Here is a 12,735-nt window from a genome sequence, read left to right on the forward strand (position 1 = left end):
GGGGGAGAACGTGAGGGTGGGATGTTTTGAAAGAACAGCATGTATATTATCTATGGTGAAACGGACCACCAGCCCAGGTGGGATACATGAGTCAGGTGCTCGGGCCTGGTGCACTGGGAGGACCCTGAGGAGTCGGGTGGGGAGGGAGGTGGGAGGGGGGATCGGGATGGGGAATACATGTAACTATATGGCTGATTCATGTCAATGTATGACAAAACCCACTGAAATGTTGTAAAGTGATTGGCCTCCAACTAATAAAATAATATTAAAAAAAAAAAAAAAAGAAATCCAAGAACCTCATAAAATTCATACAAAAAAAAAAAAAAAAAAAGTAAAGGAAATGTTTCATCCATGTAAGTGACATAGCTAGAGGCTTCCAGCAAAGTTGGATTGAGATTCTCACCAAGAACGCATTTTTTTTTTTTTTTCTGCATGGTTTTGACTTTATCTTAAATATAACTTCCCTTTAGTTGTACGGTGTCTGTCAGAAGCACCTGACACTTAAAGTCTCCTCCATTATGTCCATTGAATATCTTTTTTTGCTAACTCCTAAGAATGACAAAGGGAACTTTCTCAGAAGTTTCCAGAAAAAAATCTCTTAATAGGTCAGTGTGTTAATAGGTCATGTGTTCATTTCTGCATCAATAACCCTATCCAGGATAATGAGGCATGCTAACTGACTTCAGTCTGGACGCACTGTAGAACTGAGATTTAGGATCAGTTCTACTCAAAACATAGGATTGGAAGTATGGCAAACTGTTAGGAAGGAGGAAGTAAAGAATGGACACTGAGAAAGCATCAAGAAATCTACATATAAGTCCAAGTGGAGAGAGCGAGCTGAGTGGTTGTGTGGTTGCGCCCCGGAGACCGGTAGCGCTTGCAGCACGGCTGACCTACTGACTGAAGAGCAGATTGCAGAATTCAAAGAAGCTTTTTCACTATTTGACAAGGATGGTGATGGAACTATAACAACAAAGGAATTGGGAACTGTAATGAGGTCTCTTGGGCAGAATCCCACAGAAGCAGAGTTACAGGACATGATTAATGAAGTAGATGCTGATGGTAATGGCACAATTGACTTCCCGGAATTTCTGACAATGATGGCAAGAAAAGTGAAAGACACAGACAGTGAAGAAGAAATTAGAGAAGCATTCCATGTGTTTGATAAGGATGGTAATGGCTATATTAGTGCAGCAGAGCTCTGCCATGTGATGACAAACCTTGGAGAGAAGTTAACAGATGAAGAGGTTGATGAAATGATCAGAGAAGCAGATATTGATGGTGATGGTCAAGTAAACTATGAAGAGTTTGTACAAATGATGACAGCAAAATGAAGACATTGTACAGAATGTGTTAAATTTCTTGTACAAAACTGTTTATTTGCCTTTTTTTTGTTTGTAACTTATCTGTAAAAGGTTTCCCCCTACTGTCAAAAAAAATATGCATGTATAGTAATTAGGACTTCATTCCTCTATGTTTTCTTCCCTTATCTTACTGTCATTGTCCTGAAACCTTATTTTAGAAAATTGATTAAATAACATGTTGCATGTGGCTTACTCTGGATATATCTAAGCCCTTCTGCACATCTAAACTTAGATGGAGTTGGTCAAATGAGGGAACATCTGGGTTATGCCTTTTTTTTTTTTTGAGTAGTTTTCTTTAGGAATTGTCAGCATGTTGTTATTGAAGTGTGGAGTTTTAACTCTGCGTAGACTACGGACAGTCAACAATATGTACTTAAAGTTGCACTATTGCAAAACGGGTGTTTTACCCACGTACTCGTACACTATTTTTTTGTACTGCTGGTCCTATACCATAAACATTTTCTTTTATTGTTAACTTGCTTTTTAAACTTTGTTTTAGCCACTTAAAGAAAATCTGCTTATGGTACAATTTGCCTCAAATCCATTCCAAGTTGTATATTTGTTTTCCAATAAAAAAATTACAATTTACCCCCCCCCCAAAAAAAGAAATCAACATCATGAAGAAATCAACAATCAGCAACAATCCACTACATCAACATAAGGGATAAAGCAGGACTTATTATCAGAATATGGAGATGTCTTAGAGAATCTGAGGACAGGAGTGTTCTGGGCCTGAAGAAGGAATTGAATTGGTAATAAGAAGTCCATTGTGAATCCTTGCACTTTTTTATTGCCTCATAATGACCCAGATAACCAAGATGGTGTGATCATTCATCTAGAGCCAGACATCCTAGAATGTGAAGTTAAGTGGGCCTTAGGAAGCACCACTACAAAGAAAGCTAGTGGAGGTGATGAAATTCCAATTGAGCTATTTCAGTCCTAAAAGATGATGCTGTTGAAGTGCTGCACTGAATATGACAGCAAATTTGGAAAGCTCAGCAGTGGCCACAGGACTGGAAAAGGTCAGTTTTCATTCCAACCCCAAAGAAGGGCAATGCCAAAGAATGATCAAACTACCACAGAATTGTACTCATCTCACACGCCAGCAAATTAATGCCCAGATTTCTCCAAACTATGCTTCAACGGTACATAAACAGAAAACTTCCAGATTTTCAAGCTGGATTTAGAAAAGACAGAGGAACCAGAGGTCAAATTGCCAACATCCGTTGTATCATGAGAAAACCAAAGAATTCCAGAAAAACATCTACTTCTGCTTCATTAGCTATGTTAAAGCCTTTGACTGTGTGGATCATAACAAACTGTGAAAAATTCTTAAAGAGATAGGAATACCAGACCACCTTACCTGCCTCCTGAGAAACCTGTATACATGTCAAGAAGTAACAGTTAGAACTGGACGTGGAACAATAGACTGGTTCAAAGTAGGGGAAGGAGTACATCAAGGCCGTATATTGTCACCCTGCTTATTTAACTTCTATGTAGTGAACATCATGTGAAATACCGGACTGACTGAAGCAGAAGCTGGAATCAAGATTGCCGGGCAAAATATCTACAACCTCAGATATGCAGATGACACCACCGTTATGGCAGAAAGCAAAGAGGAACTAAAGAACCTCTTGATGAAGGTGAAAGAGAAGAGAGAAAAGGCTGGCTTAAAATACAACATTCTAAAAACTAAGATCATGGCTTCTGGTCCTGTCACTTCATGACAAATAGATGGGGAAACAATGGAAACAGTGACAGACTTTATTTTCTTGGGCTCCAAAATCACTGTAGATGGTGACTGCAGCCATTAAATTAAAAGACGCTTGCTCCTTGGAAGAAAAGCTATGACAAACCTAGACATCATATTAAAAAACAGAGACATTGCTTTGCCGACAGTCAAAACTATGGTTTTCCCAGTAGTCATGTACGGATGTGAGAGGTGGACCATAAAGAAGGCTGAACACTGACGAACTGATGCTTTTTAACTGTGGTATTGGGAAAGACTCTTGAGAGTCCCTTCGACTGCAAGGAGATCCAACCAGTCAATCATAAAGGAAATCAACCATGAATATTCTTTGGAAGTACTGATGCTGAAGTTCCAACACTTTGGCCACCTGATGCTAAGAGCTGGCTCATTGGAAAAGACCTTGATGCTGGAAAAGATTGATGTCAGGAGGAGAAGGGGGACAACAGAAGCAGAGATGGTTGGATGGCATCGCCGACTCAATGGACATGAGTTTTAGCAAGCTCCAGGAGATGTTGAAGGACAGGGGAGCCTGGCGTGCTGCACTTCATGGGGTCACAAAGAGTCAGACACAACTGAGCGACTGAACAACAGCTCTTCCTTCTTATTAAGTGTCTGCTTTATAAAAGGCAGGCCATGTGATGGGCTTATATGGTAACTTCTCAGTGCATGTATCACAGTTAGAGACACACCAAGAATTTAACACTCTCTGTAGCTCCAGAATCCACATTACCCAAGAAGGACCCCTGGTTAACCTAATCAGAGGCACAGATCACCATTAAAAAACTTGCTTTTTTCTAGGAATCTGTGTATCAGGAAGTGTTGAGGGGACCTCAGGGATCTTGGCAGCTTTAACACGAAATGCCTGCCCAGCAGTAACCACCTGAGACTGACGCATCACTGTACCCTGTCTGCAGTAAGAGAAAGAAAAGGCATTTACAGATCAGACACAAGAATCTAAGAGTATGGCAAAGCATCAGAACAGGCAGTTCCACATAACACAATGGATTGTATTCATGATGATAATTCCAGGTCATTGTACTGGGTTTACTCTATTCTAGTTAAATTGAACTTTTACTCTTGTGGAATAAGATATGGCCATTATTATACTAGTTAGTATAACCTACAGCCTCCCTATTTGATTATTTCCTTAATCACTATACATTGTCCAGATTGATTATTACCCTTCATTATGTGTATCTGCAGTTATTTCTGACACTGACTCTGAATCACTACAACTGTTTCTAACATGAATCCTTTCAACAAATATTTCCTTCTTACTAAACATTGTGCTTGCCTTCTCCCATAATGTATGCAGTTTTACCTATATAATTTTGACTGGCTGATGAAGGTATGTGTGTTATTTATCTTAGTTCCCAGAGATAGATTTGTTGTCAAACTGTTTATAGATTTCCTTATTCCCAGGTTCTGGTTACAAAACTCAATATATCTGCTGAATGATTTGTCTGTGTTGAAGTCTGATTCACTTGAGAAGTAATGTTGTGTCTATGCTGAAGGACCCTCAAGCACACAGTGCTGGAATAAACAAACAGACTTATTACCAGAGAAATGAAAATAAATTATTCTCATCTATCAGTGTGGCAGGAATGCTGATAAGCTAGACACAGGATTGCCTCCCTTGAGGCTTTGTTCTGCCTTTCCTTAGCTTGGCCTAGATTCACAGACCTTTCTGGAGAGAGGACAGCAGGGTGGGTAAGAATGCAGACTCTAGTGTCAGGATACTTGGTAGCAATCAAAAACATGAGCTGGCTTAGAATTTCACTTGTTTCTCTGAGAAAGTCTGGGAAAAGTATTTGCCTTTTTCTCACTCAATTTGTTCCTTTATACAAGGGTAATAATAATAAAGGGCTTCCCATCTGACTCAGTGGTAAAGAATCCCCCTGCCAATGCAGGAGACGTGGGTTCAATCCCTGGGTTGGGAAGATCCCCTGGAAAAGAAAATGGCAACCTACTCCAGTATTCTTGCCAGAATAATCCCATGGACAGAGGGACCTGGTGGGCTATAGTCCATGGGGTCACAAAAGTCAGACATAACTTGGCAACTAAACAACAACAACAATTATAATACCATCTACCTCCTAGGGTGGTTGCGTGCATATTTGTGTGTGCTCAGTCATGTCTATCTCTTTGTGCCCCCTGGACTGTAGCCCACCAGGCTCCTCTGTCAATGGAATTCTCTAGGCAAGAATACTGGAGTGGGTTGTCATTTGCTTTTCCAGGGAATCTTCCCAACCCAGGGATCAAACCCACATCTCTTGCATCTCCTGTATTGTCAGATGGGTTCTTTACCACTGTGCCACCTGGGAAGCCCAGGAAACCCTAGGGCAGTTTTAAAAATCCAAATTAAGAGCTTAGTATAGTGCCTATATTCAGTACACTGTGCTCTATAAATTCTCTTCCTTTCATCCTCCTTCCTAACCTGTTTTCTTTTCCATCAGAAAAAGGAAACTTTTATTTTTGAATAGGCATTAAACCTGAATTTGATGCACATCACAGCTAATCTGCTAAAAGATTGCAAAGAGGTCAAGAAATCTCATCCCACTATATGGACATGCAGATACAACAATTATGTACAGGTTTTCAAGATAAACAATAACTAGTCCAAGTAAGATGATTTGATAGCATAACTGATTCACTTTACTGTACCCCTGAAGCTAACACAACATGCACTGTAAATCTACTATACTCTAATCAAAATTTTAAAGCAAACAAACAGAAAACAGTTTCAGATGTACAACATAATGATTTGATATTTGTATATATTGCAGAGTAATCACCAAAGTAAATTAATTCTTTTCAGTCTTAATGAATCTTTGTATACCAGTGTAATACATCTGCAAAGTTTCTCTATCCTTGACTATAAAATCATCCTTACACTTTTCTGGGAATCACTTCTCTTAGTGAAATGCTAAGTCTCTTGGTCAGTTCAGGTTCCTTTCTAAAGAGCAAAGGCCAAATTCCTTAGTGGTGACTATTGCTTTCTTCTGATCTAGAGATGAGATTGAAGGCCTGTTCTTCCTCTCTGTTTTCTGGAAAATGCCTAGTAACCCTCTGATGTTAATTAAGAGTTAAATAGTAATCACAGTTTGAATTAAAGACTGAACAGTAACTGTGTGTGTCCTAATACTTACCCTCCTTTGGCATTACCTTTATTTATAGTGACAAGCGCTTATCATCAAAGTAGAGCACATACTATATCCACATAATAAAAGCAAGCACTTAGGGATAGTGGGATAAAAAAAGCAGCTGCCCCTGAGACAGGTCCGGGAGTCACCACGCTCCACACAGCCACCAGAGCCTGTTGGAGCTGACTTCAGGAGTCTGACTCACACTAACCAAACTCACAGTACACAGATCAAATGCCCAAGAACCTTTGTTTGTAATAAAGAGGAAAGTCACTCAGCAGACTGGATATTGTAGTTAAGTAATTCCTAGCTTCCTTTCAAGTTCAGAGACCACCTTTACCCTGCAGCACTCTCACAGTACTCTCTGAAGGGATTTAGTTCTAAGAAATACCTCTCCATCATAACTTTGTGATTTGTACCCAAAGGAGGCCCTGATATAATGGGTCTCTGGGTCTCTATTTTATTTACATATCACATCACAACATGTCAAGTGGCATCTTAAGGTATAAATGACTTTGATAGTATTCAAGACAACCCATATATAAAAACATTGATGTGAATATAGATTTACAATGTGCATCTCACCAGAATGTGAGTTTAAGGGTGGAAAGGGGGAAAAAATCAAAGAGAAAGACAAGTTTCTGAAGCAAAATGTATGGAATGATTTCATGACTAAAACTTCTTAGTCCTAAGAAGCAAGGCCAGTTGGGTCCATAGTTTCTGTGATTGCACTGCCCCCTTGTGGTAAGATGGCTTAATTTGTTGACTGAAAGGCTGGTTGAAAGAGGACAGAGGCTGGAGCAAAGCAAGGGCAGTAGGTCAGATGAAAAATTAAAATAGAGAAGAAGCTTCCTGGAAGAGTGCCAGGAGATTCTGCCGTTGAGAATGTTGGGGAAGCTCCTGGCACCTTCAGGGACTGCTTTTATTGCCTATCTATGATGACCAGCTATCTCCAATTCCTTAGGACAGAGAAGATTTGACTTTGTTTTGCTTTGCTTTGAAGCCCCGATAGGGTGGGTATTGTAATACTGAGTCATGTTGCTCATCCACCACCATCTCCTACACTCATCATCTTGAAGAAATGTAGCCTAGGAAGTTAAATGATGCTAGACCAGAAGCATATGCTTGGCAGAGGAGATAGCATAGGAGCTCAATAGCCCAGAGGAAGGCCCTGTGCAGGGCATTTTACCCTTTTTAATTCTCTTGGAGGCTTGCAGCCAAGGCGGGGCTTGGCGCTTGTTTATAATTTATGCTCATCTAATTCTAGTGAGGTGAGGAGGCCCACAATGTATATGACCTTCAGAGAGATGTTTGCAAAGTAAAGAAGACTAGAAGCAGTTGCGGAAGGAGCAGAGGATGCAGTGACTGTGGTACCAGGTGACTTCCACACTAAGCGTTACATTTAGTTCTAAATTTCTTCATAATTAAGCAAAAACGGGAAATGCAGAGTTATATAGTTTACATTGCCTGGAAAGAATATATAACCCCCCTTCAGAGAGGCACATGATGGGATGGAGGTGTCAACTTCAGCTATGGTAGTAATCATTTTGCAATATATAAGCATGTTATGCTATGTCTCAGAAGGTAAAGAATCTATCTGCAATGAGGGAGACCCCGGTTTGATCCCTGGGTTGGGAAGATCCTCTGGAGAAGGGCATGGCAACCCACTCCAGTATTCTTCCCTGGAAAATCCCGTGGACAGGGGAACTCGGTGGACTACAGTCCACAGGATCACAAAGAGTCAGACATGACTGAGCAGCTAACACACATACACCTTAAACTTACAGAATGTTTTATGTCTATTATATCTCAATGAAGCTGGACAAATTTTTTAATCATTTTAAAGAGAGAGAGGTGTATATTCTGGCATTACATTCCAAGTGGAAATAATCCAGTAATTTGAAACCTGTAAATAAACACTGAACTGAAAGACATCCAAATACACAGTTGATTTTCTTCCAAGGAAGCTTGCAAAATGCAGATCTGTTAAGTATTAGACATGATGAGTAGTTCTTATTTACCTGCAGTTCCCAACCTCTAGTGGGACCTCTAGTGGGCCATGGAGTTATTGCAAAGTGTCCCTGAATCTAGATTCTATTTTTTTTTTTTAATCTTTTTTTTTTTCTTATTTTTTTTATTAGTTGGAGGCTAATTACTTCACAATTTTTCAGTGGGTTTTGTCATACATTGACATGAATCAGCCATGGAGTTACACGTATTCCCCATCCCGATCCCCCCTCCCACCTCCCTCTCCACCCGCTCCTTCTGGGTCTTCCCAGTGCACCAGGCCCGAGCACTTGTCTGAATCTAGATTCTAGATGCATAATTTCAGGAGTGAAAAAATGTTTTGTGCAAATATACTAACACTTTTCATAAATACGAGGACAACCAGAACCAGAAAAATATAAACGTATGTAGAAGAAGAACTATTGAACTCACACTAGCTTTTAGTTATTATTGTATTAACCTATTTTCTTAATTTGGTTTAGTAACAGTACAATTATTTAAAAGTTGATATTACCAGTAGGTCCTTGTGCTTTAAATTGCTGTGGCCCATTACTGGCACAGACTATCTAGATGGTGTTACTGATCTGAGCAGAGAAGTCAGACCCCTCCCTACCCTCGCCCTAAACCACCCCCACACCCCTCCCCAGTCACTGCTCTCAACAACAGGTTTTTCATTTTCTGAGATTAAGTCCAAGGAAGGCACTCCTGTGCTCGGGTGCTTGGGGGCTTTGTTCGGTAATCAGCTTTGTGGTTTCAGGAGGCCCAAAAGTACTTCAGGGCTTTCCACTCCTAGCACTTTGTTCAGGAAGCTTGAGAGACTTGTTGTGGTTTCAGAAATGACACATTTGAAGTTCTGGAGTTGGCATAAACTACTGCTCCTGCTTGCTCAAAGGTAGGAAGAGAGGCAGCCAGAGGGGCTGGTAGCCTGAAAACCGAAGCTGTGGTTGTCTCCACAAACAACTGCTCTTCAGCAAGCTTGCAATTGCTCCACACCCCTTTCATGTGGGCAAAGAAAGAACTTTATCAGACATTAAGTCTCTCTCCTCTTGAAATATCGGGGTGAGAGGAGAGGAAGTTGGGCAGTAAATCGGGGCAGAATTTACAACAGTGAAAATCACGTTTTTGGTGAGTTCTCCCCTTTCACACAGGTGACTCCAGCTGCTCTAGATGTTTATGTGCTGGACCCCAGACTATGACATGAGGCCCCCAAAGAGGGGAAGGCAGCGCTCCCTGCAGCGTGCCTAAAGTTTAAGCCTCTGTGCTCTGGGTTATTTGACTTAGCTTGACTGTTTGAGGACATAGGACAATGGCAACAAGATTCCAGCCCTAAAATGGGCAATCAGAGCCTTGTGAAAGAAGAAAAGATGCACAGTATCTCAGCCTCTCTTATTGCAACAATGCCAATAAGCAAGCTAACCCATCACCACCCCAGGGATAGTCTGGGACATTTGTTAAGGAAAGAACAGGTCACAGATAGTTTGTTTTTAGTTGCAACTCTAAGGGTACATATATATGTGTGTGTTCGTGCAGACTTAGTGGCTCAGTTGTTTCCAACTCCCTGTGACCCCATGGACCATAGCCCGACAGGTATATGTTTTGATTAATGGCCCCCATGGAACTAAAGAGAAATAGTATTTTTTGCTCTTTCTCACAAGTTAATGTGAGGGGTGGATGTGGTCTTTCTTGTGAAACCTTGGCAGTAAAATTCCATGGATTTTTTCCTAGAGGACCTACTATCTGTTGAATAAGGTTTGAATGATTCCAATGACATCCCAATAGGTTCCTGCACTACAAACTCATGAGACCCTTTTCCTAGAGGCACAGTGTTATAATGTTGAGTTCTGTTATTGGAAAGTTATTTCATATCATTAAAATGGCTTCCCAGGTGGTGGCCAATGGTAAAGAATCCACCTGCCAGCTCAGAGGACTTGGGTCCAATCCCTGGGTCAGGAAGATTCCCTGGAGTAGGAAATGGCCACCAACTCCAGTAATCTTTCCTGGAAAATTCGATGGACAAGGAGTCCTGGTGGGCTACAGTCCATCAGGTTGCAAAGAGTCAGACATGACTGAGCCCACATGCACATACACACACATCTCATTAAAATGCCCTGATCATTAAAAATGAAAATATGTCTTTACAAATATTAAAAGTAAACACAATGTAAAATGCTGTTTTATATATATATATATGTGTTTATGTTGTTGTTCAGTTGCTAAGTTGTATCCAACTCTGTGACTCCATGGACTGCAGCATCCCAGGCTCCTCTGTCCTTCACTCTCTCCCACAGTTTGCTCAAATTCATGTCCATTGAGTCAGTGATTATCCTTTTTCTATGGCATATGTAGGAAAAGAAAAATGTTTTCTATCAATATCTTGTTGGATTCGTATTTTAAGCAATCCAAATCATGTAGAAAAGTTCCTATATTTGCAGCCAACGAACAGGGATTCAACAAATTTTTATTGAATAACTACTCTGTGTAAGGTTCTATACAGCATCAGATCTGCAAGGGAGAATACATGCTCTTACAATTGGTAAGAACATGAGCTAAAAATTCACAAAAGAAAATTTCAAATAGTCTAACATTTAAATGTGTAATTCACTAGCAATCAAATATAAGTTAAAATGAGAAACCTTTTTTGTTTTTGCTCTATTTGACAAATGTTAAAAACAATGGCTATTCCCAGTGTTAGTCAGTATGGGTGACTTTTCTGTACTAATAATGAAATGTCATCTTTCTAGAGGAGTTTGACAATATGTATCAAAATAAAAATGCTCATGTTTTAACCTAGAGATTCTCATTTTAGGAATTTAAACAAATAATAGAAAAGGGGCTCAAAGATGTGCATACTGAGATTTTTATTGAAGTGTTATTCATAATAATGGCTTCATATAGGTGTCAATTAACAGCATTGTTAAATAATCTATAGTAAATCCTTTCAGTACAGCTGATGATATGTGCCTATGTTAGTATAGCCGTCCACAACATTTCATCAAGTGGAAATAGCTGAATGTTATATACACTTTAATTGTATTTCTGATTTTTTAGAAAAAGTATACATACTTATATACATAGAAAGAAATTAAGAATGATCTTGCAAAATGACTAGCATGAACTGATCTTTCATTTTTTTATATGTACTTCTCTGTATTACTGTAATGGGCTTTAATTACTTTTTTTTGCAGTGAACTTTAATTACTTTTATTATTTGAGAAAGAATATTAAAATATAAATACCAAGCACTGTGTCCTCAAGGATATCCCATTTGTATAATGAGCATATTTTTCCAAGCTGGCATGCGAGTTGCCTACTAATTCTAGAATTTAAGGAATTGGCAAAGCTTAGAAAGTTTTGAGTTCATCTGTTTTTAAAGCTCAAAACCTGGTTTCAGGAAGAAGGCAGGGAATTCAGACAAGTCCTGCTTCCCCATCCTCCAGTGAACCAGCCACTCCAATCCTTTCCTCAGCAATTTTCTGCTTGTGTTAAATCAGATTCAGGTGATGTCATCTCTCTTGAGCAGAAAGGAACTAGTTTCTCAGAAGGTCCCTAAGTTCTAGGCACTCTGGCGGATGCACACATATCCTCCACTGATGACGTGGGTATTTTTAGACAAAGTAACTGGCCTCAAATTAGCAGGGCCATGATTCAAATCTAGTCCTCTGATTCCAAAACCCATGCTGTTTCCATGGGTTCCTTAGTGTCTGCTTTTGTGTGTTTGTGTGTTCCTTCTTTAGTAGGAAATAGTTTGTGCCCCCAAATTTTCACTTAATTGGGCCTTTCTTATATTTGGCGCTGTTACCAAAAGAGTGCATGTGTGTGGAATATGGCTGCTCAATGCTCAAAAGCCAAAAAAAAAAAAAAGGCCAGTATGGTGGAAAGGAAAGTTTGTTTTATTTCAGATGCTGGCAACTTGTGGGGAGGGTGGCAGACATCTGTTCAAAGGCCGACTCCCCACCCTGACAAGCAGGGGGGTGAGAGCTTCTATAGACAGAGTCAGGGTGGGGGGCTACATGCAGAAACAGCACAGTCATCTCTAACAGTCATCCTCAGCTGGTCATCAGTGGCCTCACTAGCATCATCTTGGTTGTTTTAGGAGCAGTTTATCTCCAGTTCCGGGGTGTGCTTGTTCCCATTTCTTTGCGGTCAATTCTCAGAATTGTGGCAGGTCAAGTCCTGGGTGCAGTCTGGTCATCATATAGTTAACTTTTCCACCTGGTGTTTTGGTATCTATAAGGCAGCTCACAAGCTATGGCTCAGAATATTATCTATAGCCCTTGAGAAAAAACTAAAGGTCCTTGACTATGCTTAATGACTACATTATTATTATTATTTAGTCTCCCTTGACTGCTTTCCTTTGTTTCAGCATTTTTCACTTTTCTAATTAAACTTATTCTTTGACTAAAGTTTTCCACAGGCAAAAGGCAAGCAGAGGACATGCTGCGGGGAGGCAGGGGGCAGGGGGGTTGGTGGA

General features: G+C 40.1%; 1 protein-coding gene across 1 annotated transcript; it reads left to right on the top strand.

The window, feature by feature from the left end:
- Positions 1-819: 819 nt before the first annotated feature.
- Positions 820-1,872, top strand: LOC136145676 (calmodulin-1-like). The gene has a single exon (XM_065904220.1). The coding sequence runs from the start codon at positions 993-995 to the stop codon at positions 1,332-1,334; it is 342 nt and encodes a 113-aa protein (XP_065760292.1). The 5' UTR covers positions 820-992; the 3' UTR covers positions 1,335-1,872.
- Positions 1,873-12,735: the final 10,863 nt, after the last annotated feature.

Source organism: Muntiacus reevesi, chromosome 13 (genome assembly GCF_963930625.1).
Source record: "Muntiacus reevesi chromosome 13, mMunRee1.1, whole genome shotgun sequence".
Lineage (NCBI taxonomy): Eukaryota > Metazoa > Chordata > Mammalia > Artiodactyla > Cervidae > Muntiacus > Muntiacus reevesi.

Coding starts and splice junctions, on each gene's coding strand:
- LOC136145676 (XM_065904220.1), top strand. CDS start 993: ATGAGGTCTCTTGGGCAGAATCCCACAGAAGCAGAGTTACAGGACATG.